Below are 27,990 nucleotides of genomic sequence, written 5' to 3' on the forward strand. Positions count from 1 at the left end.
TCAGGGTTTATCTCAATATAATTAAGGAATAGCAGTATGGGGTCAAGTTCTCCTCAGCTGGCGTAAATCGGCATAGCACCATTGATCTCAGTGGAGCCATGTGCATTCAAACAAGTTAAGAATCTGGCCCATTGTTTCTAGAAGGAGAATATGAATGCTTGCATTTTCCCCAACCTCCACCAAGAACTGTCTATAAATTGCTAAGCTTTTCCTAGTTTAGATTTTTATAAGATGACTGTGGTGCATGAGTCGTAGGTGACATCAGCTGCAGAGAAATAGAATCTGTCATGCACCATATAAAATGTTGGATTTTATAGAACCAGCCACAGGAATTAAACTTTATATATATAAACATTTACATGTTTTTCAATGTTTGATATATGACTTCACTGTCAATTCTTGGATTAATTAGGTGTATGCAGAGACTAGTATGTTGTGGTCAAGAGTGAATTTTATTGATGTAGAAAAAGGCAGCTGTAAGTTATATGCCTTGCAGCTTTGTCATAGCAATCAAAAAATGGATGAGGAATTGCTGTGCCACAGAAGTTTACTCCCATGTGCTGCAGAATTATTGTGGCTCTATAAAGAAAAGCTGCCAGTAAGATTAACTTCACCTTCTAAGCTCCTAGTTGATTTTGTGTTTACAATTACTAAATTTAATTTGCGGCTGGTTTACTAACGTTAAGCCATTTTTCTGCGTAATGAGCTAGAGAAACAAGCAGCTTATCTGGTGGCTACTTTATATAACTTGGTAAAAGAAAGAAACTAAATTGTCCTCTCCTGAAGAAAATACATCAGAGGAAACCTGGGTGGAAAGAAAACCCATTTTGTAGATTTTCAGGGCAGTTTGGTTTTGTCCTTCCACCTTACTCCCTGAAGAATGGGCAGCAAGTTCATTCCCTACAATCTGCAGGTCACTCAAGACCACTCCGATGTTAGGAAACCTGTCTGAGGCCCAGGGTCATCTCTGCGCAAGTCCTGTGCTATCTACCTACCGCATGTATCTCTTTACCATGGGCCTATTTATCTATCTGTGTACTCACTTGTTCATGTGACCTCCATCATTGTAGTATTTGAGCACCTCACAAACTTCAATTGATATATCCTCACAACATCCATGAGAATCCGGTAACACCATGATAATAGAACTTTCCTAACTGCACATTAGCTCTGGAATCCATCTTTAAATGTGTTTTCACAACATGGAGAGTGTGATGCTGACAGACCAGCTCAAGTCAAAGCCACAGGACAATTCACTTGTATGTGAATATCAAAGAAGTGTTAGTGTGTGTTCAGACTAATTCACTCCTATGCTAATATAGATTAAAGGAGGTGTTGATTATATTGTTTTCATCTGTATGAATCCTGTGGGTTGCTATTACATTACTTCTACATTATGTATACCCTGTGGTTAAATAACCCTAGGTCAAAGGTGTGTTAATAAAGAGTGTATTCAGATGTTAGAACTTCATGAAAACTAATGGGATGTTACTAGTATTGTTCTCACTTATCTATTCCTAGGTAATGGCAGGCATTTGCATTATGTATATCTTTATAGCTAAGTTGCAGAGTAGCAGCCATGTTAGTCTGTATTCACAAAAAGAAAAGGAGTACTTGTGGTACCTTAGAGACTAACAAATTTATTTGAGCATAAGCTTTCGTGAACTGCAGCTTCATCGGATGTAGCTCACGAAAGCTTATGCTCAAATAAATTTGTTAGTCTCTAAGGTGCCACAGGTACTCCTTTTCTTTATACCTAAATTACTCATTAAAGACAAGTGCTAACTTCAAAGCAAGGGCCATTGAGTTCACAATGGGAATTCAGACTCAGTCTGCATTTCTCATGCACAGCCAACAGGGGTCCATGTGGGTACAGAAACTGTCAGTTAGCTGTCTGTATGAAGAAGATATAAAAGATGTATTCAAGGAAAGATCCTCATCTCTGAACTGTTTGGGCACTTACAGGGAAGCATTCCAGATGCAAGGCGGAGATCCCCAGAGTTATTCTGGGTAGCCCTGAGAGACTTTTGGAAAGCTAGCATATTACTACATCTCTGCTATCATTTGGATTTACAAACTTTGACTCACATGTTAATGTATTTTACCTGCTTTAAACTCTCAATAGCTCTCTCATTTCTTTTTCTTAGCCAACAGATCTTTAGGTAGTTTACTAGAGAATTGGCTACCAGTGTTGTTTTTGGTGTAAGATCCAGAATACCAACTGATTTGCAGTAAGTGACTGATCCTTTGGGATTGGGAGTAACCTAATGTGATGTAACTTTTGGTTTATATAACCTTTTATCACAAAGTCTAGTTTGTCTGGGTGGCAAGAGAGACTGGAGAGCCTAAGGCGGCTGTCTGTGACTCCATGGTAATACTGGTATAGTGATCCAGGAGTGCACAATTTGTTACTGGCTTGGTGAAATCTAATTATAAAACAGTTGTTCTCAACCAGGAGTACGTGTACCCCAGAGGGTACATCAACTCATCTAGGTATTTGCCTAGTTTTACAACAGGCTACATAAAAAGCACAAGCAAAGTCAATGCATACTAAAATTTCATACAGGCAGTGACCTATTTAAACTGCTCTGTATACTATGCACTGAAATGTAAGTATAATATTTATATTACAATTGATTTATTTTATAATAATATGGTAAAAATGAGAAAGTAAGCCATTTTTCAGCAATAGTGTTGTGCTATGACACTTTTATATTTTTATGTCTGATTTTGTAAGCAAATAGTTTTTAGATAAGGTGTAACTTGGCGATACGCAAGACAAATCAGACTCCTTAAAGGGGTAGAGTAATCTGAAAAGGTTGAGAGCCACTGGTATAGACTATACCATCAATTTGGGGTGTCTGCCTTACTTTTTGACAGTCTGACCTGAGATTGGCACACTCAGTTGTGAGCCATTCCAGACAGCATGATAGAGGGTCTCAGTCTATAGATCAGTGGTAGGCAACCTGCGGCCCATCAGGGTAATCCTCTGGCGGGCCACGAGACAGTTTGTTACATTGACCGTCTGCAGGCACGGCCTCCCGCAGCTCCCAGTGGTTGCAGTTCATCATTCCTGGCCAATGGGAGCTGCGGGAAGCGGCTCAGGCTGCAGGGACGTACTGGCCACCGCTTCCCGCCGGAACAGTGAACCGCGACCACTGTGAGCTGCAGGCGGCCGTACCTGCAGACAGTCAGTATAAACAAACTGTCTGACTGATTACCCTGGTGGGTCGCAGGTTGCCCACCACTGGTATAGATAATAGAACCTGAGACTGTACTAGCTTTTGAGTGAATTCCTGTGGTGGGAGGGATGCTGCATGTAGCACATTTCTGAAACGTTATCAGAATTACAGTTGTGAGGGGGGTTTGCTTTTTTATATCATGTTGGAGATTTCAGTTAAAAAAAAAAAAAAAAGAGAGAATGAAAAAATACAGAAAACAAGCAAGCAATAGCCTGCTGCAAGTCATTTTACTCACAATAGAAGCACCCTAGTTTAGGCAATAATACTCTGATTGGTGTGCTTTTGTCTCATAGCTCTCCTGTGGCTGGCCAACAAAATACAAATGTATCTGCAAAAAACTTATGTTAACACAAAGTTATGGCCGAATGGTTAGGTGCTGAGAAATCAGGAAACACAAAAGATAAGGTTGAATGCCCAACCATAACTCTTCCCACATGCTCAAATGCATTATGATATAGTCTTTAGTTAAATGGTAATGTACTAATTTTCCAAATATAGTATGATTTAATGTTATTTTCTGCAGCCTTAGATATACATGTGTCTGAAATAATCCGTAAACATAGACAAACATAAATTTCAGATGAACTGCAAACCTTGTCTGTTCAGCCCAATCAGGACACACAGAATTTTGGGTAGGTTCGGTGTCTGCTTTTATTTGTATGTTTAGAAAAATATGAGGTTTGGCTCCACATTTAAACTGGATTTCTGCACATACAATAGCCCTGTAGCCAGAGGCTTTGGTTAATGGGAACTTCTCTCTAAGGGTCTTATTCTGCTCTCATTTACTCCAGATTTAACCCAGTGTATATGACAGCAGAATTTGGCTGTAACTTTAAAAAAAAAAAAAAAAAAAGCAGGTATATCATCTTTGTTTTAGCCATTGAGCAACTAACAAGGTTGATTAGAGTAAATATTGTATTGAAATTACAGGGTTATGGTAAAGTCAATGGCAAAACTCCCATTGACTTGAGTCTGGCTAGAATTTCACCCACAAAGCTTTTATTAAAGAACATAAAATATATGTATCAGATTGTAATAAATCTAGATTTGATATCGTTATTTACTAAACCCCTAACATTGGTTCCAGGGTAATTCTGAGATTAGAAAGGTTCATTCCGTGCTAAAATACATGTTTAATCTACAAAATACAGAAGTAATCCCAATAGGACAATCAAATGGTGACTGTACTTTTAGTATTTCTGTATCTTCATGGTAATTAGAAACCCAGATTACCAATAACTTTGTAGATGTTTGTAAAACAGATTTACTGGACCTCCTTCCAGAACTCCAAACTGAGGTCAAAACTTCAAATACATTGTAAAGTGGTTGGAGAGAAGAAGCACAAAACAAACGAAATGTCAGCCTTGTATTATGTTTTGAAATTTTCTATTCAGGTATCAAACATTTTACATAATAAGAATTTATATAGCCATAATGAAATTTCTTTGGGTTTTGAAGTGGCCTAACGGATTTAAAAGGATGTGTTACAAATACCATTTGAAGCTTTAGGCTGTGTTTATATAATCTAATCTAATCCTATGCCCACTGGAGCGCATAGGAGCCGGAGCGGGGTTACGCCACTGCTTCCAGGAGCTGCGCGCGTGGTGCAGCACCCAACCTGGTGCCCCAGCCGAAGTGGAGCCGAGCCGCGTGGTGCAGCTCGCAGGCCAGCTTAAAACAGCTCATGGGCTGGATCCAGCCCCCTGGCCATAGTTTGCCCACCCCGCCTTAATCGATGGAAGATTTAAACAAATGGAGGAAAATAGGATAGCGCATAAACAATTAGTTTGTAATGTGGAATGCCTCCTTGCTTTGATAAGAGGCATGTCTAGACTTAAAAACATTCCTTTGCACTCCTGATCCCTGAATAAACGTTTTCAACAGAAAGAAAGAATAAAACATTTATACTCTGGAATGTCAGTGGTCTAAGAACCTACGTTATTTCAAATTGTGTCCAAATATATTTACAGGTAAAATATGCAAAACAATAGATTTTTAATCTTACTCAGAGTATTTCATGACCAGATGGGGGTAGTTTTAAATGTTATTTTGGAACATGTTGACCTTCTGTCTGAGCTTGGGTGCACTAGGAGTAATTCTATTACTTGTAACTACATGGAGGAGGTAGGCTATAAGATATATGGGTCAGTATCTCAGTTGTAAATCATCATATGAATTCAGTTGAGCTATGCCAATTTGCACCAGTTGAAGATCAATCCCATAAATTTTATTCTGCCTGTCTAAAAACAAAGGGTCTTGAAGATGTCCATAAAAAAGACTGCTGGAGAAACTATAAACAAGAGGGGAACACAGAATATAGGTTTTCTACAATACTAGAGGCCTTCTGGAATATACAGTAATCAAAAAGATTATTGTTATTACAGACAGCCAGTGGTATTTCAGACACAAGAGGTTATAACATAAATAAACAACCCAGATTGACAGATAAGAACTTTGAAAATCTGTTGAGAATGTTAGTTATTTCTGGCTGTGGAATAGTCAGTATAAGGTCCTAGAAATGCCTTCATTCCTTAGCTGTGCATCAGAACAGTCTCCAAGCCTGCCAGTGAACAGGAATCAGCACGTAACTCCATAGAGCAGTGGCTCTCAACGTTTCCAGGCTACTCTACCCCTTTCAGGAATCTGATTTGTCTTGCATACCCCCAAATTTCACCTCAGTTAAAAACTACTTGCTTACAAAATCAGACATAAAAAATACAAGTGTGTCACAGCAAACCCTATTACTGAAAAATTGCTTCCCTTCTCGTTTTTACTACATAATTATACAATAAATCAATTGGAATATAAATATTGTACTTACATTTCAGTGGACGGGGGCGTCCTCAGACTTACGACACAATTCGTTCCTCAGAATTGCATTGTAAGTCGAAATTGCTTTTCCCCCAGGAATCAGTGGTATAAAGGTCAGAGATTGGTTCCTGAATTTTCACCACAGTAACGCAGGTTTTTGTACTAAATTAATTATAGATAACTAATGAAGCAACATCAATGTATTTATTTGGTAAACAGCGTTCAAATAAACATATAAAATCACATATGCTTTGACTTTCCAGAACTTTTTGAAGGGCTCTGGCCTGGGGGCTTCTCTGAATTCTGGGCTGATTTCACGAGTGCTTTTTATGTAGCCTGTTGTAAAACTAGGTAAATACCTAGATGAGTTGATGACCTGTTGGAAGACCTCTACATACTCTCAGGGATACACATACTTCTGGTTGAGAACCACTGCCATAGGGGGCCTTGAAGTGATTTTTCACTCTGGTGCTCCTAATTACCTCAATTTGGACTCAGACCTCTAGTTTGGATAACTGATTTGCAGAAAGAAATGATAATTAGGATTAAGTAGAAATAGTGCAACTCATCTTTTTGGCTGTGATTATGGCATTTTTTTATTATTTTTATTTTTTAAATAAAAAAGGTGAAGAAAGTAGCAAATGGCATATGGGGCTAAATTTGGTGAATGGTGGAATTGAAAAATGGTGAATATCTGTGTGATTAAATTTTCAAAAGTGGCATCTAAATTTGAGCCTGCAATTTTGCATGGTGATGCTGTGTAGGGATGTCCAATGATGCTGATACTGTGCTAGATATCGAGCAAGAAGGATCAAAAGCAGCAAACAACTTTCATAAACCCAAAAGATTTGGAGAAGTAGCATGATTGGGACTGACACAAAAATACAAATTTTAACATCAGTATCATGTCTGTCCTCAAAGTCATGGAAATCTACAAGAGAAATTGATAAGAAGATCAAGTCATTCCAAACTAAATGCCTGTGAAATATCTTCTGAGTCCATTGGAAAGAATTTCTTGCAACATCAGAAATTCTAAATAGAGCAAATCAATCTAAAGCATCAAATATGGCAAGAGGATGACGATGATGGACATATTTAGAACATACTTTAAGGTTTAAGGTAACACTGAAGAACAATAGAGAAAAGCCAGATGCATCAACATGACACTCAAAAGCCTGAACAGACCAGCATAAGACTAAAATAAACGGCAAACACTGGTGTATGCCCTAAACTCCTGAGAATGTGGGAGAATAAAGAAAATAATTTTGTATATGTTGGCCTAAAACTTTGAATTTGCACATGTGATGTTATCAGTTGTGTGCACACAAATGCTGTTTGCATCCACAAATGATTTGGGGTAAAATTTTCATAAGCACGTAAGTCACATTTTCAAAAGTGACTTAGGCACTTAGTCATTGAAAGCTCATTAGTCACTTTTGAAAATAGGACTTAAGCTCCTAATTCTCTTGTAACGCTTATGAAAGGGTTACCCTTTGTGCTCAAAATGGCAGAAGGAAATTTAGAGAGCAGATGGACATTCTTTTAACATTTAATAATAGCATTTTTCTAAGTGTTCATCAGTTACTTTGAGCATGTCTACACTACACCTGTAAGTTGACCTATGTAAGGTTGACTTACAGCCACCACAGGAATTACCGTGGTGGTTCATGTCTACAGTACCCTCCTTCTGTCAGTGATGCTTGTCCTCACCAGGAACGCTTCCACCGACTTGAGAGGCATTGTGTGTGTGTGTGTGTGTGTGTGTGTGTGGTGGCGCAGGGGAGCCCTGAGAGCCCAGGCTCTCAGCTCCACATGGAGCTCCCCACCAGGAGCCTGACTCCTCCTCCAACCCCCTGAGCTCTTGGCTCCCCATTCCCCGCTGGGAGCCCAGCAGCCATCTGGGCTCCCGGCAGCCAGCAACCCATGTAAGTAACACAATGTCTGCAGGGACACTGTGTTGCCCTGACTACACCAACATAAGCCCTACGCCTCTCCTGGAGGTGGAGTTGTTATGTCGGTGTAGTAGGGCACTTACATCGGCAGGAACAAGGCTGTAGCATGGACACTGACGTTATTAGGTTGACATAATCTGCCTTACGTCAACCTACTTCTGTAGTGTAGACCGGGCCGTTGTTTTGCTTGTATATACAGTGAAGCCTGTGCTAATGGTGGCCAGCTAGTTGCTGTCACCTGTAGTAATAGCTAGGAAAGTCTCAGTCCCAGGAGGATTCTTTCATGTTAATTGTGCTGTGTTATGGGGTCTCTCTTGGTAAAACAGCCATAAAAATTTAGATCCCTTTGCTGTCTGCTGTCAAGTTTCACTTAATGATCACCAATAAGCCCTATTTTAAGAATCAGTTAAAGGAATTTTAAGATCAGAAAACAGCTGCGTATGTGCAGGATTAGCAAGGACTTTGGTTGTAAGAGAAACAAATATTTTGACATTGTTTACAGCTCAATGGCCAATATAGCAAACTCTTTAAACAGGTGAATAATGCACACCAAACACCGTCCTTCCATTAATACTGAACCATTTTAACTCTACAGTACTGAAACCTAATTTCTAACAAAAGAAAACTATGTTCAGTGTTTAAAAAATTAAACTACGGTGACTTAAGTTTGCTGCACCAGACATCCTGTGAGACCGGCGTGAGGGGATCAGAGGTTCGCTTAATCGTTTTGAGAGGGAATAGAGGTTAATGGTGACAGAACCTGCTTTTTTTTTTTTTTTTTTAAATGAAAGCTTTGCGAAGATTAATTTGTTTAGTGATCTTTGCCCCGTCCCCTATTGATTGCAAGTCCACATTACAAAAAGTAACATTTTCAATTCTTTATAGTGGTTAAAGTGGGAGTATACTCCCAGGATTAAGCAAAAACAGAGCACAGATTTTCTTTAGACAAGAAAGGTGGCATTCCTTCCATCTCAGTATAACAGTGTTAGGGAGAAACTAGACGTGGCTCACTGTACCACACTTCAGTGCATACTTATTTATTTTATTATCAGGGCCAGATCTCCTGCTTCCATGGTAAAACCTGACCGGGGGAGCGGGGAAGACGGACTAAGGGAAAGGAATTCTCTGTGGGGACCTTATTGCATAGTCCCTGCCTCTTTGTTCTCTCTGTTCGGGAAGGGAAGGATTTGCCTCCCCAAAGATTGAGCTACAGAGCCCAGCACGAAGCCCTGCATATCCCAAAAGAAATGCAAGAAGCCAGAGCCCATCTGTAGAAAAGCCCTGTGCTCCATCTAGGCCAGCTCTGTGCCCTCAGCAGACCCTCAACTCACTTCCAGGCAGTGTGGCTCAACTGTTACTGTGCAAAAAGGGACTGCCTCTGGGCTTAGATGCTCCTGGGAACCACTTAAAGGGAAATTCCCACCATGAAGGGGGCTCTTTGGAACGTATAATACAGCTACAGGGAATCTCCATGAGGCTGGTCAGGGAGACGGCATGCATCGCCCATGCCCATGTCCTTTCCTCCTTGTCACAGAGTTTAAGGCCAGAAGGGAACCCCAAATCATCAAGTCTGACCTACTGCGTATCCCAGACTACCAGCACCACCCAGGACCTGCACACAAAACCCAACAACTAAAATTGGACCAAAGTATTACAGCCCACAGGAGACTAAACTATTACATGCCACAGGTGGAGAATCAGAAGGACCAAGTGCATCAATGCCTGAGGTCCCTGCAATGGCAGGAAAGTGATTAAGATATACCCAGATAATCCAAGCAAGAGACCTTCACAGTGCATCATGCTGCAAAGAAAGGCAATCTGACCTGGGGCAAAATTCCCTCCCAACCTCACATATGATGCTCGATTAGACCCTGAGCATGTGAGCAAGAACCAGCCGGCTAAGCGAGCATACCCAGCCACCACTACCTGTGCAGGTTCTCACCCCATGGAGAACCTTCTTTATGGTCCTAGGAATTAAGGATGGTGCCATAGAGGTGGGTAATGGTCCCTGTTGAATGGGTTGGGTGAGATATGGAGGATTTGGAGGATCCCCTCAGTGAAGGATTTACGGGCATAATCTGCCCCTAGTTTTTTTGTTTTTTTTAAATGTACCCATCCTATTGTCTCATAGCAAATGTACATACCTTTAAAAAAGTTCAAATCAGATTAGTGAAGTCTGCTAAAACAACTCTCAACCTTGTGTTAAAAAATCAGCGTTTTCTCTCAAATGTTTTATTTACTATTATTGCAAGTCACACCTACAGTTATTACTGAAAGAGATCAGAGAGGGGAGCACTTTTGTTTCTGTTTGTTTGTTTCCTCTGTATATTTTTGACCGTTCTCTACAATAGTCATTTTAACTTTCCAGAGTCAGGCAGGCCCTGGTCCTCCAAACACTGATATGCTTAAAGTTAACTTTAAAGTCTTGATAGTGGATATTTAAAAGCAGGATTAAGCCCTATGGCCCTCAGTGGTGTAGGACAATGCCTTTAAATGAGTCTATTCAGAAGGAGGAGGAGATGGAAGTGGAAAGGGACAGGAGAGCTAGCAAAGGAGAAAAAGAATGAGTAAGGAGAATAAAGCTGAAGAAGAAATGAGAGAGCAGAAAGAATGATATAAAAAAATTTTTGAATGGAAAACTAATACACAGTATGTAATTATTGAATTGATTGGGGTGCTGAGCCTCTAATTCCTGTTGACTTCAACAGAAATTGCTGGTACTGGTGATTTGGCTCAGCATGTACAATACTGTTATGTATTTTGTGAACTGTTACATACTGTGTGTTCTATAGTACAGAAAGGAAAATGAACAATATAAACAAAGGCCTTGATCCTGCAAACATTTTTCTTCACTTTAAGGAGGATACAAGTAGGGTTTATGCACCTGTGTATACTGTGCACGTGGTGAAGCATTTTCAGGTTCAGGGCCAAAAGGCATACAGCCTGTTTTGTAGTCTCTGTGGATCACCATCAGTTCCAGTCGTTATATAACAATGAGTCACAGTGAGCTGAGGAGAGATACAGAGCGAGTGTATGTCTTTAGTGGTTATGTTTTCATTTTGTTCCCGAGAGCAGTGCCTCTGCTGAGGGTCATCTAAACCTTCCTGATGGAGAGTGAAATGAGTGAGGAAGTTAAAAGGACAGCGTAGAGTAACCGAATATGAATATTTAGATTTTTGTAATCAAAATAGTTTTACAAAATCTATATAGATAAAAATATTTATACTCGCAGTATATTTTTTAAATGTAATGGAAACAGTTTTTGATTTGAACATAACTATTCAGCCCGCCCACCCCATTCCTTGCAACCCAAGCATTGCAGCCTTTTGCTAGCACGTGAGAACTGACTAAATATAAAAGTTAAAATTACTGTGCATTCTTTGTCCGTGTGAAGGCAATGCAAACAATAAACACCTTAAAGAGGGGGAAATGTATGTGATTTTAAATGATCATTTTTAATCATTTAAGATAGATAGGATTAGTAACAGAACATTTTGAATGTAAAAAAATTGTTTTTGTTTCATTTTGGAGGAAACTTCCTGGATTTACTCAGCCAGCAGTATCCTTTTATTAATTTCTAGCCCAAAAAAAGTCTGCCAAAGATTGATAATTTAAGAGTTGCTTGGAACTGAGATTTGATTTAGAAAAAAAAATCAAGTAATCACAGTTATCTCTGACCTACAGCAATACAATTGTATCTAATGATAAAAAAGCAACTATAGACCTGAGACTATGGTTTATTCACCAACAGACACTTTTTTGAACATACTGGTTCCCACATAAACTAATGGTAGTGGGCCTCATAAACTCTGACTGCTTCTGGAAATGTAACTCCCTTGGTGCTACATTGGCTCGTATGTTTTGGGAGTACCTCTGTATCAAGAATCTCTGATATGAGCTGGGTCAAAGGACCAGTTTGATGTTGGATGCTAAGTTGGAGCCCTCCGGCTTAAGTTTTGTTCTTGGAAATATTTCTGATGACCTGGAAACAAGGCAGCATGGTTCCAAAATGCAGCTTTGGTCACTAAAAAAAAATTAATCCTGAAAAATGTGGAAAAGTTGATCTCCACCAAACATTGATGCCTGGTCAGCGATATGGCTGACCTCACAGCTACAGACAACATGGATTCCACAGAAGGAGAATGCTCAAAAAATTCAAAGCAATTTGGGCTGACGTTTTAAGAGGGCTGTGATTAATATAGATCCTGCAGCTATGTCGCTTCCCCTCTCCCTCCCTTGATCCTAAACTTACTTTGGGTATTATGATGAATCTGCTATTTTTAGTATATTTGTTGTATTTGGAAAAACTAATACAAATTATAAATATAACAATATTTTAACCAGATATTGCTTTTTAATGAAACATGAATCATGCCCATGAAATCAAAGTCTGCTATCCTTCCATAAACAAAATGGATAGTGAGAGCGGGAGTGCTTGAGCAAAGCATTTTTGTAGTGAAATATTTTTTTAAAAAAGAAAAGGAAAGAAAATACACAAAACAGTGATGGAACTTTTAGCCTCTGCTGGAGGGGAAGGCTTAGATTTAGTCTGCATTAGACAAGGTTTACTGATATAGCTGTTCTGGCAAACCTTCCTAGTGTAGGACCCACTTTTTTCTGGCAAAAATATTATTTTGATGGTATAGCTTCTATCAGTTTCTCAAGCAAAATAAACCATACTAGTAAAAGCACTTTTTTTGTTGGTATAACTGCCAGGAAAAAAAAGTAGTAAAAATTCACAACCTTAATCGATCCTACTATACCAGCAAAAGTTTCTAATATACACCTGCCTTTAGTAACCTATGCTTCCTGGAGCTACAGGTTAAAATCAAACAGCTTGACTCAGCAAGGTAGAGTTCCATTGATTTTACTATGCAGATTTTTCAGCCAAGTGTTTTATGTGGAAGATAAAGAGCCCAAGATACATGTTTCTAGAATAGAGGTTTTCCCGAATAGCATTGTATAACATGTTCCTCCTCCACCGCATGGGGTATGCTTATTTCAGTGGGACTATAGATGTATAATTTGGGAAGTACTTTGGGATGAAAGTGCTATATAAGGCTTGTAGGGTGTGCTACCAGGATATGGCCAGCAGAGTAAGTGCAGCCTGGGGCAGTCAAATCAAGGTGTCTGTTACGTGACCTTTGTGAGTCTTCATATGTATTAGATGGGACTCCTGGCCTGAAGTACACAGGCCTCAGAAGCTTGCTTAGGGTTATCATTCATATGAAAGGTACCTGTTTACCTAACAGTGGCTCATGGTCTGTATTAATTGGTTACGTTGTTCACCTAAGATCAATTTGCCTGGCTCTGTATTGATCGGTTACTATCTATCTATCTATATCTATATATATATAGTATATGTTGTTACCAGTTCTTTGGAGGTATCTGCTGGTCAAGTTACGTCACTTGACTCTGCCTGGTCTGCGTTCCAAGTAGACAGTACCTGGCCAAACCAGGAGGGCATCAAGCGGAACCCAAGGGGATTACTACCACCCAGACTGGAGGAAGGATAGTGCGGAAGCTAGATGGATAGAACCCAACAAATGTAAAATATTGTCATAGTACATTCTATGTAATTTGATCGCACAGTGGGCTTGTCTACACTTAAAACACTACAGTGGCACAGCTGGAGGTGCACCCGAAGTGTTTCAGTGTAGACACTATTTTTGCCGATAGAAGATGTTCTCCTGTTGGTGTAGTTAATCCACCTCCCTGAGAGGCGGTGGGTAGATCAACAGAAGAATTCTTCTGTCGACCTATTGCTGTCTACACAGGGACTAAGATCAGCTTAACAATGCTGTTCAGGGTTGTGGATTTTTCACACTCTTGACTGACAGTGAAACAGACCTAATTTTCTAGTGTAGACCAGGCCTAAATCAGGATGACTGCTTTATTGAAATGTCTCCCAGGAAACTGGCTTAACCTAATGATACCAAATGGTAATCACTGCTGCTTAGTGAGGTAGTATTTAACAAATTCCACTTAACGATAATGAATTTAACTAGTGCCAAGTAGTTAAATGGTGTTTATCCAACTGTTAAATTCCAATGCAATTCCTTGAATACACAATTTGCCAAATAAAGACTGTGTTTATATTTTCTCCTCAAGAGGTATAGGTCATTAATATTCCAGATAATAAAAGTTACAAGTTCCACTGGCAAAACTTTCTTCTTAAATTATTATTTTTAACACATGTATAAAAGCAAAGCAAAAACTTCTTTGCCAAAACTAGTGTTCAGAAATCAATGCAGAGTGGTTTGAAAGCTCATCCGTAACACGGCCTGATGTGCTTATGACTTTAAATATTATCTCTTTGTGTCATTAGACTTGTATTTAATCAATGCAAGTAGTGAAACCTGTCTTAAGTAATCGCACAAGGGACTGACAAAAATTGTTTGGTTTATAAAGATATTCTCCCAATATTGTACTCTTCATTTTGGGATATTTTGAAGCAGACTCAAGATAGCAGGTTGCTTAATAGAAATTTAGTAAATCACAGTACGTTTTAACAGCCTTCAGACTTGACTTGATTTTTACTCTAAACCAGATCTGAAGAAAGCAGTTTACAAAACGGACATCATATTCCCATTTTACAGAGGGGGAAACTGATATGCAGGGAGATTGAGTGTCTTGCCCAAGGTCACACAAGTTAGATTGGTAGAAACGAGGCAGAGGGCAGACTTAGACTTTCACTCAAGTTTAGCATAGAGTAAAATTGCCAACAGTTTGATCCAGTAAGTTGTATTTTCAGAGCGATATAGGTGGATAACTGGCCCAATTGCTTTCATTAACAATTTTTCATTAGCTTTCATTCCTTGTGAAGTATGCCAAGTACTCATGTGCGTATTTCCCCACAGAGAACCAAACAAGAGTGTGAAATTACTGAGACAGTTTATGCACACGATAGACTATTTAAAGGGTGGTTCTCACCCCCAATTCACTTTTCATCTTTGGGTAGAGTTTTTAGAGTATTAGCCCAATCTGGGTTGGTTTGTCTTTCATTTTTTAAAAATCTTGAATCTGATATTTCACTTAGGCTATGTCTACGCTATAGCTTAAACCACTCCCCTGAGCGACGTAAATTATGCCGACATAAGCGCCCGGGTGCACTGCAGTCTCCTGCTGACATAACTTCTGCCGTTCATGGAGGTGGTTTTATTATAACGCATAGAGTGTCTTCACCAGCTGTGCTGCTGCAGCACTATACACATAGGCATGGCCTTAGAAATCTCCATGCACTGTGACCCTACTTCTCTATTAGAAATAGGGGTGGCCTCTCTCGGCTGCTGCTGAACAGAAAGCAGACACTGTCTTAGCAACAGTCATTCTGGAAACACGCAGCTAACAGAAAATTCCCCCTTCCCTCCCTTTTAAGGATCCAGTTTGTAAGGGAGATGGAGAAACAAATTCCCAACAAATAATGTGTGTTTGTGGGGCGCACAGTAGCTAATGGGGGAGGACATGCTAGTGGGAACTCAGATATTTATATTTATCTCTGCATACAAAGAGGGATGATTATTTTATTGGGGCAGTATTCTGTAAAAATGGATCTCTATAAGCAGGATGATCTTTTAGGTTCAGTCATGGCAAGGCTAAGTCTTCCCTTACGAGCAATATGCATTTCCAGATGAGATCCCATAATTTGTTTTATTGGTGTTCTTTATGATCCACTTTTTATGTTTCTTTAGTCAGACTAGGAGCTAGATTTGGATGCACAGAGAATAAGTCAGGAGGTTAATGAAAGACAAACATGCACGGTGCTCCTTGTGGTAGGCAATGAACTGTAAATACATGTTTTTGGTTGCGTGCATCTGTGTCTGTAGTTTTATGAGGATGTGCCAGGCAATAAAATTTTCCTTGTCCCCTTCCCTCACCCAGCTTGCTAAAAGAGCAAATTGAACGCTTTCTGTCGTGTTGCATGTGGCTCATTGTAACTTATTTAGTCATTCATCCTCCTCTCCCTCTGAGGAGTTCATGTGGGAGTGACATTATAAAGTCAAGGTAATTTTCTACGGTGATTGCAGAAGGTTTATAAAATGTCCTTGCAGAAACAATATGTACGTTTTTCAAAACAATAAATCACGAACATGGTTGGTTTAATAAAGAAGGCAATAGTGAAGTTGCTTGTTTATAATTCTGTGGTGCACTCCCTCCTCCCTGTAAAGTTCTGTGGTGTGGGAATTATTCCATCTCTAGCCATCTGTACTGAAGTTTATTCTAAACTCTTTCTACTAAAATACAAAACACCTTACACCAAAATAATGGTGTAACAAACTAATTTTTCAAGGGAGCAGGGACTGAATTTCAGTATTTTTCTCCTATGAGCAAGTGGCAAGTAGCAGCATTTCTTCTGAATTATCCCTCCCCCTCGCCCCTCTTTTTACACTCAAGGATGGAAGAAAGGATGCGGAGATGTAAAGAATGAAACACAATGTGAACAGAAAATACAGCTGAAAGAGAGTGAACAGCTTCGTTTGAGGGTCTCTGGTTCTTTTCTGTGGTGATTTTGCTACTTAATTAACCAGTCATGCTCTACTCTGCCATTTAGATCTGCAGCCTTAAAGACGTTGCTACTCACCCACACCCTTCATTCTTCCCACTGCAGGCACTGCGTGAAGCATGAAAAGCAGGGAAATTCACATTTTAATCACTCTGCTATGTCATTAAGAGGGTTTTGGTCCTGTGTGATCAAACATACTCTTTGTGCTGATACGTAGCAACTACAGGGAAGTCTATGGCAGAAGGCTTAGCCTTACTTCTATTTCTCCATTTTTGCCACTTGGGTTTTTTAATATACTATTGTTGCCCCTTTTCAACCCAAGTGGCTAGTCAGAGTTTGGGGCTCTGGCGATGTTGCAGTAGGAAGTAGAAATTGATGGGAGTCTGGTATTTTCTTTGATGCAATCTTGTTTATTTACAAGGAATGTATAAAGTTCAGAAGGAACCAAGAATAAAAGGGGCAATTTCTTAGCTTACAGCTCCCAAATCTCTTGGCTTTCTTGCCTCTCCTCCTCTCTGTTCTTGTCTGTCTAGCGTTTCAGTGTAATCTCTCTTCACAGACACCCCAACTCCCAAAAGAACACCAACCCCATCCAAAAACCCCAGAGTGGGTTCACACACACTTTTTTGTCCTTGATTGGAGTTTATGGTTACAGTTCTGTTAATTCAAGGGGGAGCTCACACCTATCAATCTCCATGAGGTTTTAACTCGACCCATAACAACATTTCCCCCAGCTCATAACACTATGTTGCATGCAATGGGCTCGATTTTCAAAGGAGCTGTTGCATGTACATAGTAGCAACAATAGATAGGCATTTTTCTGCACTCAGCGATTGGTGCCAGTTTTCAGAAGCACTGTGCATACAGTGCATGCATACAGGTTGAAAATTAGGCCTTCAAAGAAAGCTTCTCAAGTCCGTTTACAGCAAAGGGATTTTGCAGAGTGGCTTTGGAATGCCAGGCTGGCCACAGTGTCAGATTTTTAAAGCCAGGGTTAAATAGCTTGAAGGGAGCTATCTATTCGGTCTAGGCAAGATGGTAAAAAATGTATAGCACTGGCCCTGCAGGATCTCCCTCTTCCTCAGATTTGCCTGAGAATAGGAAGAGCTGGTGTTGGATCTGCCCAGTTCTCCTTCCCCCAGCAGACCTAAGAGCAGCAGGAATGTGATCCAGCTGGATGTTGGCTCTGCCAGAGATAGTACATTGTAACGCAATAGAACCTTAATAAAATTTTACACTAGAAACATTAAAAGTCAACAAGTTTGGAAAGAGCCTAGCACATAGTTGTAAATGTGCAGGCAGTCTCTGAGCACCCCCTTGTGGCCCAGTGTGGCACTGCAAGTCCACTCCACCTTAATTTCTCCAAGTGGAGCAGCAGTAGATTCCATTTTAACAGCCCAAAGCGAGGAGAAGACAACACAGAATAACCAGATGCCATGTCCCCTTTTAATAAGGTTTCAGGCCAAGAATCCTTACAATAGACAGTTCATCACGCCCAGGGTTCAAGCCTCCCAAACTTACAGTCCACACCCAAGTCTCTGAGTCAATTTAGGCTGGTCTCCTGGGGTCTGAGAGGAGCTGCAGCCAGCCTGACTTCTGCTCCTCTCTTTCCCTTGCTCTGTTTTCTGTTCCTGTTTATATAACTCCATCCCCAGGGCAGGACAGGGCCTCCTGGATCATTCCCCAGGTGGCAGGCAGTACACTCACGGTAACCAAATAATAATTGCTTCAACATAGAAAACCAGGCTGGTCTTCTCCAACGCCTGCCAAAGGAACAAATAAGAAAGGGGGAGGTTATTGCATATGTTTAAACTGTTAGCATTTTTACAGTTCTCAAATAATATGAAATATTCTTCTTAGGATTGATCTTCACTACAGGGAGATCGATGCTGCTGCAATCGATGCAGCAGGGGTCGATTTAGCGGGTCTAGTGAAGACCCACTAAATCAATGGCAGAGGTCGACTCCGGTACTCCACCTCTCCGAGAAGAGTAAAGGAAGTCAAATGGAGAGCATCTTCCGTCGACACAGTGCAGTGAAGACACCGCGGTAAGTCGACCTAAGCTACGTCAACTCCAGCTACGTTATTCACGTAGCTGGAGTAGCGTAACTTAGGTTGACTTACCCCAGTAGGTGAAGACAGGCCTTTACTCTGCATGGCCCTGTGGGGACATCAGCCTCCGCTAGCTGTGGGAGCATCATTTCCCAAAGGCTGAGACTCTGCAAGGGGGAAAAAAACCCCAAACCTTTAGCAGCATTTAAAATCACCCTGGCAATACCACTACATAAATACGTATAATAGGCTATATGACCCCAGAACAAATAAAACAATCCAACTTATCCTTTTAGGACTCTCAGATGTCATTCATCATGTCTGACTCCCTTCCACTCTTCTGCAGATGTCTGCTGCCATATCAATCTTGGGAGGCTGTAAGGCATCGATTCGGTTGGTGAGATTCATCAGCCACTCACTCCATGCTTCCTGAGGTCCCTAGCCCTCACCACATCAGCCGCTGGTTATTAGAGGGAAACCCAAGAGGGAAGGAAAACTATGTATGTTGATTTTTTTTAATTTAGCCTGCAGCTGCAGTCCTCTACAGCTCAGACCAAAGTTACAGTGCATCCCACAGGCTAGGCGGGGCCTACAACAGCAACCAATAATAAGAATCGTAACACATCTTCGAAAGTTAAGCCATGAGCTAACTTGCCTCGTTGAAGTGCTGCATCACAAATATTTCCTCCTTTCCCTGACAGCTCCTCCTGTCTGACACTTGCATCTAAAGCCACCCCTCAGAAAAGCCCTTCTTGTCTCTTTCTCCCACAGCTATTTACTGCCAGTTCCCCCACCAGCTGCTGCCTCTTCTGAGGTGGGATACCTTGCCCAGCAGACAAGTAAGAGCTGATTGGAGACCTTCTCCATTGGCACCTCCGTCTCCTGTCTGCCAGAACCATGTTGTAACTTACACGTGGCTTAATCCTTCTTTCTGAGGAACAAAAGGAATAGTAAAGCCTGGAGTAGCAGTACTGGAAATAAGCAGGCATTTTCAGGGTTATAAATAAACCACCTTTTTACATGAGGTCAGACAATTTCCCATAGTATTTCAAAGCCCTACCAAAAGTTGTTGTTCTTTTAACAGCTGAAGTATCTTTCCAATTCCAAATGTTTTAAGAAAGCAATTTAATTTTAAAAATTAGTCCCATGCTGCAGTCCATTGATATTTTCCCTTAAATGTTTATATTAGAATGTGAATCTGATGAACTCTAAATCTCTGAAAAACTGAGCTTATTATGAAGGTGTAAAAAGGACTCTTTACTCTCGAGATATGTGCGTGATGTGATATGCATTTGACCTACCCTTTGGGGACTCCTTATACAGAGGGTGCACAATAAACACGTCTGCCATTTTTCTAGATCAATATGTTTTCTGCTTAAAGTTCACTGTCCCAATACAGTGGACTCTACTCGTCTTCAGATGAGTTGATATACTCTGTACAACGGGCTAAATTATGAGGAGGACTGAGGGTGGGGTCTGCTGAGAGCTGCAGTGGATGCGTGGAGATGCTCTGTGCTTTCTATATGCACAGTGCAGCTGCAGGCCAAGTGCCACAGGAGTGCTGTAAGTTGTGTGTGTTATATAGCTTTCCTTCCACTCGGTGATGAAAGTAGAGCATGCATTTCCCACAGCGCTTGGTGGCAGGTACTAGCAAAGTGGGGTGGATTGGTAGGCATGGCCATGCCGCCTGGTAGTTTGGAAGTGCTGCTGGGCATGATAACTAGCCTCTACTGTTGCCTTTGTGCTTGAGAAATTGTAGTGTCAGTACTCTACCTGGGTCATGGGAGCTAGTGCATGTGGGGATGAAGGCATTTTGTTTGGTGTTTTTTGTTTTTGAAAGGGAGAGGAGATGCAGTGGTGGCTTCAATAACGCTCCATAGCAAGAGAAGGACCAAGGTGCTATTTCTGTTTGCATTCTCTGCAGCTGATATTCAGATTTCCAGCAGAAGTCTAGTAAGCTGAGGAGTGTATTTTTATTGGTACTCACTTGCTTATCTCAATCAAATAAATCAGAGCGTATTTGTTGCATACAACTTGCCTGAAGCACCATTTAATTTTATTTCCCCACTTCTTGCAGGTCACAGGACATATTTTATTCTATGTATGTAATTTATACATTGCACAGTAATGAGTCCTTCAAACGGAAGGCCATAAAAATAAGACTGGATACTGTATATCTCAGCAATGTGTCAGGTGAAACCACATTAATGCCTCCTGCCTACTAATTGTGGCTCACATTGTACGGATCAGTAGAACTCCACATTTCCAGATATGTTTTACTGTACTTTAGCAGCTGAAATCAAAGGGGTCTGTTATCCCGTGCGTACAAATGAAACTACTATCTGGAACTCTTTTCATCATTGACATGCATTGTGTGTGTAAATCGTCTCTTTCATCCGTGCATCCATTCAAGAACTTACCTGCAAAATGTGTGCAGAATTGGCCTATTTGTAACATCTTCCAAATGGATCATTAACATTTTCTTGTGATGACATAAGGTTCCGCATATCTGAAAACTCGCAACTAATGTGTAAACTTGTAAATAGATGAATAATAATAATTAGCACTTATGTTATGTGTTGCTGTTGAAAGTGCTGTATAAATATTAGTTAATTAATCCCTGTTCAGTAGTAATCAGATGTTATCACCATTTTAAAGATGAGAAGTCACTCTTTGGACACCAGGTGGGTCAAGGAACTATCAACCCCCTACAGGCCAAAACGAATGCTATCCAGCCCTGGAGCACCCATGGAAATAAAATGAGTGGGTGCTTAGCACCCTCCCGCAGCCAGGCTCGCCCCAGTGCCTGCCTCCCACTGGCTTCCCCGCCAATCAACTCCTCCCCGCGCCTCCCACCCCCTACAGATCAGCTGTTTTGCAGTGTGCAGAAGGCACTTGGAGGGGAGGAAGAGGAGTGGGGATGGAGCATGCTCGGGGGAGGGGTGGAACTGGACGGGAAGAGGCGGGGCGGAGGTGGGGGCTTGGAGGAAGGGGTGGAGTAGGGGCAGGGCCTGGGGCTGAGCAGGGGTTGAGCACCCCTGTGGGAAAGTTGGAAGCTGGCACCTGTGGTTGCATATCTTGTAGTATTTGCAAGACACCCATGAGAGAGGGAGAGATTTAAAACAGCAGATTGAGTTCAGATGGATTTGTTCTGCTTTGCACAAGAACATCAATTACTGCATCTCATCTGACATTCTTAAAGAATGCAGTAACTTTTAGCATGAATGATAAAATACAACAGAAGTCCCATTGCATTTATAAAATGACAAAATAACAATTGCCATCTAATCATGTGTGTGTGGCACTCATGTTAATCTGAAATGTAAAAACATTTGACAGTAGGAAAAAAACTCACATACTTAGTATGTAGTACCTCTTGCTTTAATCCCTATGAGAATTACCACTGTTTTTCAATAGGTTATTATCCAAGGATGGAAGGTGGTCCTTGTCAGTATACAGATGTCCCTCGACAACTGGAGGGAAGGGGAAGAGAGTCCTCCTTGAAACACTTGATCCCCAACTAGGCTGACCAGACAGCAAGTGTGAAAAATCGGGATGAGGGTAGGGAGTAATATGAGCCTATATAAGAAAAAGCCCCAAATATCAGGACTGTCCCTATAAAATGGGAACATCTGGTCACCCTATCCCCAACTCAGCATAGAGAACCCAATTTCATTTCTTCTGTCCCTGCCACTGGGGCTGAAGAGGAGTTACTGCTGCCTTAGCACAGTAATTCTCAGCACACCAATTTGTATGGAGAGTGGGAGAGAAGACCAACGTCTGCATAATTCTCTCTCTCCTTACCCAACACTTTCAGACGTGTGCATTGACTACATAGCTTTCTGCTGCCCCAAGACGAATGTATCTCTTCCACCTGTATTTCTGTACTAAGTGGACCTGCCCCATGATTGGTCAGCTCAGTGTACCACCTGGTTGTTGTTACATAGAGCAGTCTACACTAGAAGTGCTACATCAGTGTGAAAATGAGAGACAGCTCTCCTGTCAGCATAATTACTCCACCTCTGCGGGAGGCAGAAGCTATGTCAGCGGGAGAGCATCTGCTGTCAACATAGTGCTGGTGTGGACAGTGCTTGGGTCGCTGTAACTTGTGTTGCTCCAGGGAGTGTCTTTTTCACACTCTATAGCGATGTAAACTAGATCGACTTAACCAGTAGTCTAGACTTGCCTGTTGATATTGGACTTCCACAGACCTTTTTGTCCCCTAAACTTTCATCAGGATTTTCTTATCGCTCTCTGCGTTAGTTTCCCCATCTGTTTGTAAAATGAGGATAATCCTACATTTTTAGTTACCACATAGTTGCTTTGTAAGGATTAACTGATATTAAGTGCTTTGAAACATTTTGTTAGATAAACACTGTTAGATGAACACTAAAACATCAAGCTCTGCCTTGTATATAGCACGGTAGTTGCCATGAGACTTACCTTTAAGCAAGGTCTAGATTTAAGTTAAATTTTTATGTGTGCACATTTTCAAAATTTACTCTCCCCTCTTTTTTAAAAAAGAGGTTGTAATTTATTATGCAAGTGATTTTTTTGTTTTGATGTGTTTTTCAGATACCGAGACAAGTGAAAAAATCCAAAAAAGTGGGATTCTTCAGGTGTTTGCAAGTCTGTTGACTCCACAGTCTTCCTGCACGGCAAAAGTAGCTAACATCATAGCAGAAGTAGCCAAAAATGGTGAGGTTTTCCACAAGAACTTTTCTGCTGGAACATCTTCAGTTTTGCACCTCACTTGTCAGTATGTTTTATTTCATTTATGTTTTCATTTTGTAGATTAGAGATTTTTCATCTGTCTCTCTTTTACCCTTTCTGTTTTTGTCTTGTCAATATTTTGTTGCCACTAGATTTGTTTAGAGTGCATTTATCCCCTTGCTAATCCATCAGAACAGCATTTGTTTTCAGTAGTTTTCAGTCTTTACTTTTGTGTTATATGTAATTTTTAAAAATCTATTGTGTATTTTTAATAGGCAAAAAAATATTAAGGCTTTAAGATTTTCAGAAATGCATGTACAGAAATGTTTGTGTACACAATTACCGCAATAGATTGTACAAGTGTGGTAAATGAACATACGAATGACCTCTTAGGACTGGGACCAGTGACAACATTATTACCCGTTTCAAGTCCTGTGACAAAATAGTAGGATCAGTCACTCTGAAAATAGAGATAATTATTTCTGTTACAGTAGCAGCCAAAGGCCCTCACTCAGGATCAGGGATCTTTGTGGTAGGTGCCATACAACATACATATATTTGAAAAATAATCTAGAAATTCTTCTAAAATTATTTTTTCTTTATAAAGAATAGTTCATGGACTCTAACCATTCCAACATGGGTGAAATTGATCCGGAGCAGAGGGCCCCTGTAAGCCCCTCCACATTCTTTCAGCTCCACTTCAACTCAGTGCTGTTCGATTTGTACTGTAGGGATGGGAAACTTTTTATAATGATTTTTTGGATCCAAGGTGATGCAAGAAGTGACAGATCTACAAACAAGCACATTATTTAGCCAGGTCATTATAGAATTTTGTATTGTTATTTATTTAAATATATAAATATATACAAATATATGCATCTGGATGGACAAGGCACCTTGCTCTGTGTAACCCTGTGGACTCCCTCAGCTGGGGAGGAAGTGGAATGAGTGCTGGAGGTCTGCAGGCAGGAGCCACTGCCAAGACTCTCTAGAAGGAATAGTAAAGGAGACGCAATTGACCGCCCTCAACCCCTGAAAATTGCTCCACTCCCATCCAAGGAGGTTCACTGGTGAGACGCTATCGACTGCAAATCATCCCATCCTTTCTGCAGATCTCTCACGCAGATTCCTCTTTCGGAAGACACTGGATTGTGAGTCTATCTCCCTCTTCTATTTTTCCTTTGGAAGGGAAGTTGCTGAAGGAAGCTGACTCAACATAGTCCATCCTCTGCCCTCTTAGGTGGATCCTGGATGGCAGTGGGACCAGGGGAATAGGTAAAGATGGACAGTGGCCCTGTCTGGATACATTTAATCCCGGTACTGAAGGAGTCAGCAGTCCCAGTTCCTGCATAGCTCCCCCATGACCGAATCTGATGTGTGAGGCTAGAAGAGGACTTCTAGTAGATAATAGGCTCTTTCAGATCCAGCTTTTTCTGGAGCTCAGGTGGGGAATTAACAATTTGATGAACTGGTTTCTTGTGTGGAGACAGGTTGTTGATTTGCTCGTTTTGCCCAATTTGAATTGTAACGGTTCGCATTCTGTTAATGTTCATACTTTGGAAGAGAAATAAATCTGGCTCTCTCCAAGTCACTCTTTACTGTATTTGTTTAACGTCAGGATCCATAGCAAGTTTGACCAAATTGTTATATTTTCTGTGGTAATCCCAAACATTTAACTTCTTTTCCGCTCAGTTAAAATTCCATTTAGAAAAAATGTGCTCTATACAATCAAGTTGTGCCAATTTATTTTATTAAAGCTGTCAATTAGATCTAATATTCTAAGCATGCTGTTGTTATCTGGATATATACCAGAAATAATCTGTGTCACAGTTACTGCTGCCCCTTCTCAGGGTCCCGCTGAATGCACTTCGACAGGTATCAGGCCTTGGGCCTTTATCTCTCCTGGGGTTGAATTCTGCAATTCACCCACTCTTAGACCAGGAAACCATGACTATTTGCATTTAGAACCTGCAAGCCCTTTTTCTCTTAGAGTCTGTGACAGCTTGTGTTTGCAGTGATACAGCTTCTTCAAAACAAAGCATGATTTATTCATCACCCAAACCTGCCAAGCAGGTAGAGCAAAACAAACAAACCCCCCCAAACACAATGAAAGGCCTACTCACATGCGTACTACTTACATCTTGATAAGTTTCTCATCATCTTGGCGAACTTACCTCTCTGGCATGCAGAAACAACCTGTACTGAAGCATTGTCAGCCTTTTCCCTGATGCATCCTGGTCAGTATCTCTCAGCTCACACAAAAAAACCTCTCCCTTTTTCTAGGGTATTTGAGCTGTGTGGTACCCTGTGATCCTAGGCTTAGCCTTGGGAGTAGTGGAATATTCTAGCTTGGCTGGAGCCAGGTAAGTAACTTCTTTCCCCAACTGATGGCCCAGTCATTGTTATCTTAACTCCTTTGAAGCTGGGTACCTGAGAAGCTCTTTTATCTGTCACCGTTTTACCTTTTCTGGGTTCTCAAACAATCCCTTTACAGCCTCCTTTGAGTTAATGCTATGCATTCAGGTAGGCAGCAATACGAAATTGAACAAGGAAATTGAGTCATACATAATACTCATAAAAATAATACAAACATTTCCCCAGTTTGTCACAATCTGTATACACCATCCTTTTAAACTCCACAACAGTAATTCCTGTTATTTCTGCTGCTTTGAGTTAATATGACATCTGAAGGTTCAGAGACGGCATTTAAAAAAAGGCAAACAGGTAAAGTATTTTGTACCTTGAGAGATTGAAAAATTATTTATTTAAGCCTCCAAAAATCTGCATATAGCAATCTAACTATATTGCAAAATTATTTCCCAAAATAAAAATGTTCCAAACCATATAGATAAATCCACCAAACCCTATTGCATACCTTTTCTGCCTTTAATATGTTAACTGAAAAATTTATAGTCAGTGAAATAATTGACAAAATACCGTATAAACTCCCCCCTCCCTCAATTTGCCTTCCTTTCCCCCTTCCCATCCTACAACTCTCTCCTCTTTCTTCTCTGTCACAGACACCCAAGTTTCTTATCTGCTTTTCTCCTCCAAACACTCCACTGAGCCCATGCCACTCACATCCAATTCCTTACTGTTCTCCTTACCTTCTTATTCTCCTCTGGCTCTTTTTCCTCAAAATGCGAGCATGCTTTAGTTCTCCCATCTTAAAAAAAAACTCTACCCTTGACCTCACTTGCCTCTACAATTACAGTTCCATCTCCTTTCTCCCTTTCTTCTCTAAGCTCATTGAATGCACTGTTTACATTCACTGTCTGGAGTCCTCTCCTCCAGTCCTAGACCCTCTCCAGTTTGCTTACATCCCATTCACTCAACTGAAACTGCTCTCGCCAAAGTCTCCAATGACCTCTTTCTAGCCAACACCCAGAACTCAGTCTTCACCCTCCTTGACCTGTCAGCTGCCTTTGATGCCATCAGCCACGCTCTTCTTGAGATCTTGTCCCCGCTTAGCTTCCAGGACTCTGTTATGTTATCTCTCTAATTGCTCCTTCAGTGTGTCCTTTGGAGGATCCTCCTCAATGCCCCCTCCAGCTTTCTGTGAAGATTCCACAAGACTCTACCCATGACCCCTGTAGCAGGGTGGTCATCCAGCTCTGGCCCTGAATGGGTTAAAACAGCCCTGGGAGAGCCAATAGTAAAAGCAGCCCTGGAGAGAGCTGCAGCTGGGAAAAGGTGGGAAAAGGGATTAAGAACCTCTGGGGGAAGCTGACTATATAGCTGACCACAGGAGTGGCATTCTTAATCAGGCCTGGCAGGCCCTGATAAGAGGGCTGTGGGCCAGAAGCTGGAGGAGTCTCACTCCTGCCCTCGGGGGAGAAGGCTGGCTGCCTGAGAGCGATGTACCTTAAGTGGAGCAGTGCTGGGGAAGGGCAAAGGGAGCTGGAAGCTCCAGCCTGGTAAACCCCTAGACTGCAGGCCTTGTTAAAGGCGCAGAAAGGTACTGGGGCTGCAGCGGGGCAGCCTGGGAATAGGCAGAGGCAGCTGGTGCTAACCCCTTGCCAACGATGAGTGGCCATTACACTGCAGTCTACCCCAGTGAGTGGGGGTGAGCTGATGACTGACAGTAGCCACTGAGGCAAGGTGGGTTTAGTGGGTTGGGGGTTCCCCTGGGAGGAGAGACCCAGAGTGAGGGGGTACTGCTGGGGCAGAACCCCGAGGTAAAGGACACCAGGGTCCAGGAGGGACACGGGACCAGCGGCAGGTGAGACACCAGCCTGCAGAGTGTGCTCCATATGCTGGAGAGCTAATTCCCTGGACGACCAGCAGGAGGCGCCGCACCAGTGAGTCCTTGTCTTGCTACAGCCCCCTACTCTTCTCTCTCTGCACCTTATCCCTGGGTAGTCTCATCTGCAAACACAAATTCAGCCTCCAACTCTATGCTGACGTCTCTCAGATCTGCCTCTCTCTGCCAGACCTGTTTTCTGCCCAAGCTAAAATCTCAGCCTGTCTGTCTGACATCTTGTTGTGGATGTCTTGCCATGAGCTCAAGCTCAGCTTGGATAAAATAAAGCTCTTAATCTTTCCCACCAAGCCCTGCCTACCACCTGCTTTCTCTATCACTATGGACAACACTGCCATCCTGCCTGAGATGCAGGCTCATAACCCAGGTGTCATCTCTGACTTGTACCTCTCTTTAGATCCTCGCATCCAGGCTGCGTCTAAGTCCTTGCCATTTCTTTCTGCATAATATCTTGAA

General features: G+C 41.4%; 1 protein-coding gene across 8 annotated transcripts in view; it reads left to right on the forward strand.

The window, feature by feature from the left end:
* Nucleotides 1-27,990, forward strand: part of RAP1GDS1 (Rap1 GTPase-GDP dissociation stimulator 1) — a 160,713-nt gene that overhangs the window by 58,604 nt on the left and 74,119 nt on the right. For 6 of the 8 annotated variants that reach the window (XM_073340755.2, XM_078852442.1, XM_078852441.1 and 3 more), the window contains exon 3: nt 23,136-23,258. In XM_073340755.2, the coding sequence (XP_073196856.1) occupies nt 23,136-23,258 (123 nt within the window). Of the gene's footprint in view, nt 1-23,135; nt 23,320-27,990 lie in introns of those variants that run through there. The other 2 variants (XM_073340757.2, XM_078852443.1) reach the window with 2 other exon arrangements.

Source organism: Lepidochelys kempii, chromosome 4 (genome assembly GCF_965140285.1).
Source record: "Lepidochelys kempii isolate rLepKem1 chromosome 4, rLepKem1.hap1, whole genome shotgun sequence".
NCBI classification, from domain to species: Eukaryota; Metazoa; Chordata; order Testudines; family Cheloniidae; genus Lepidochelys; species Lepidochelys kempii.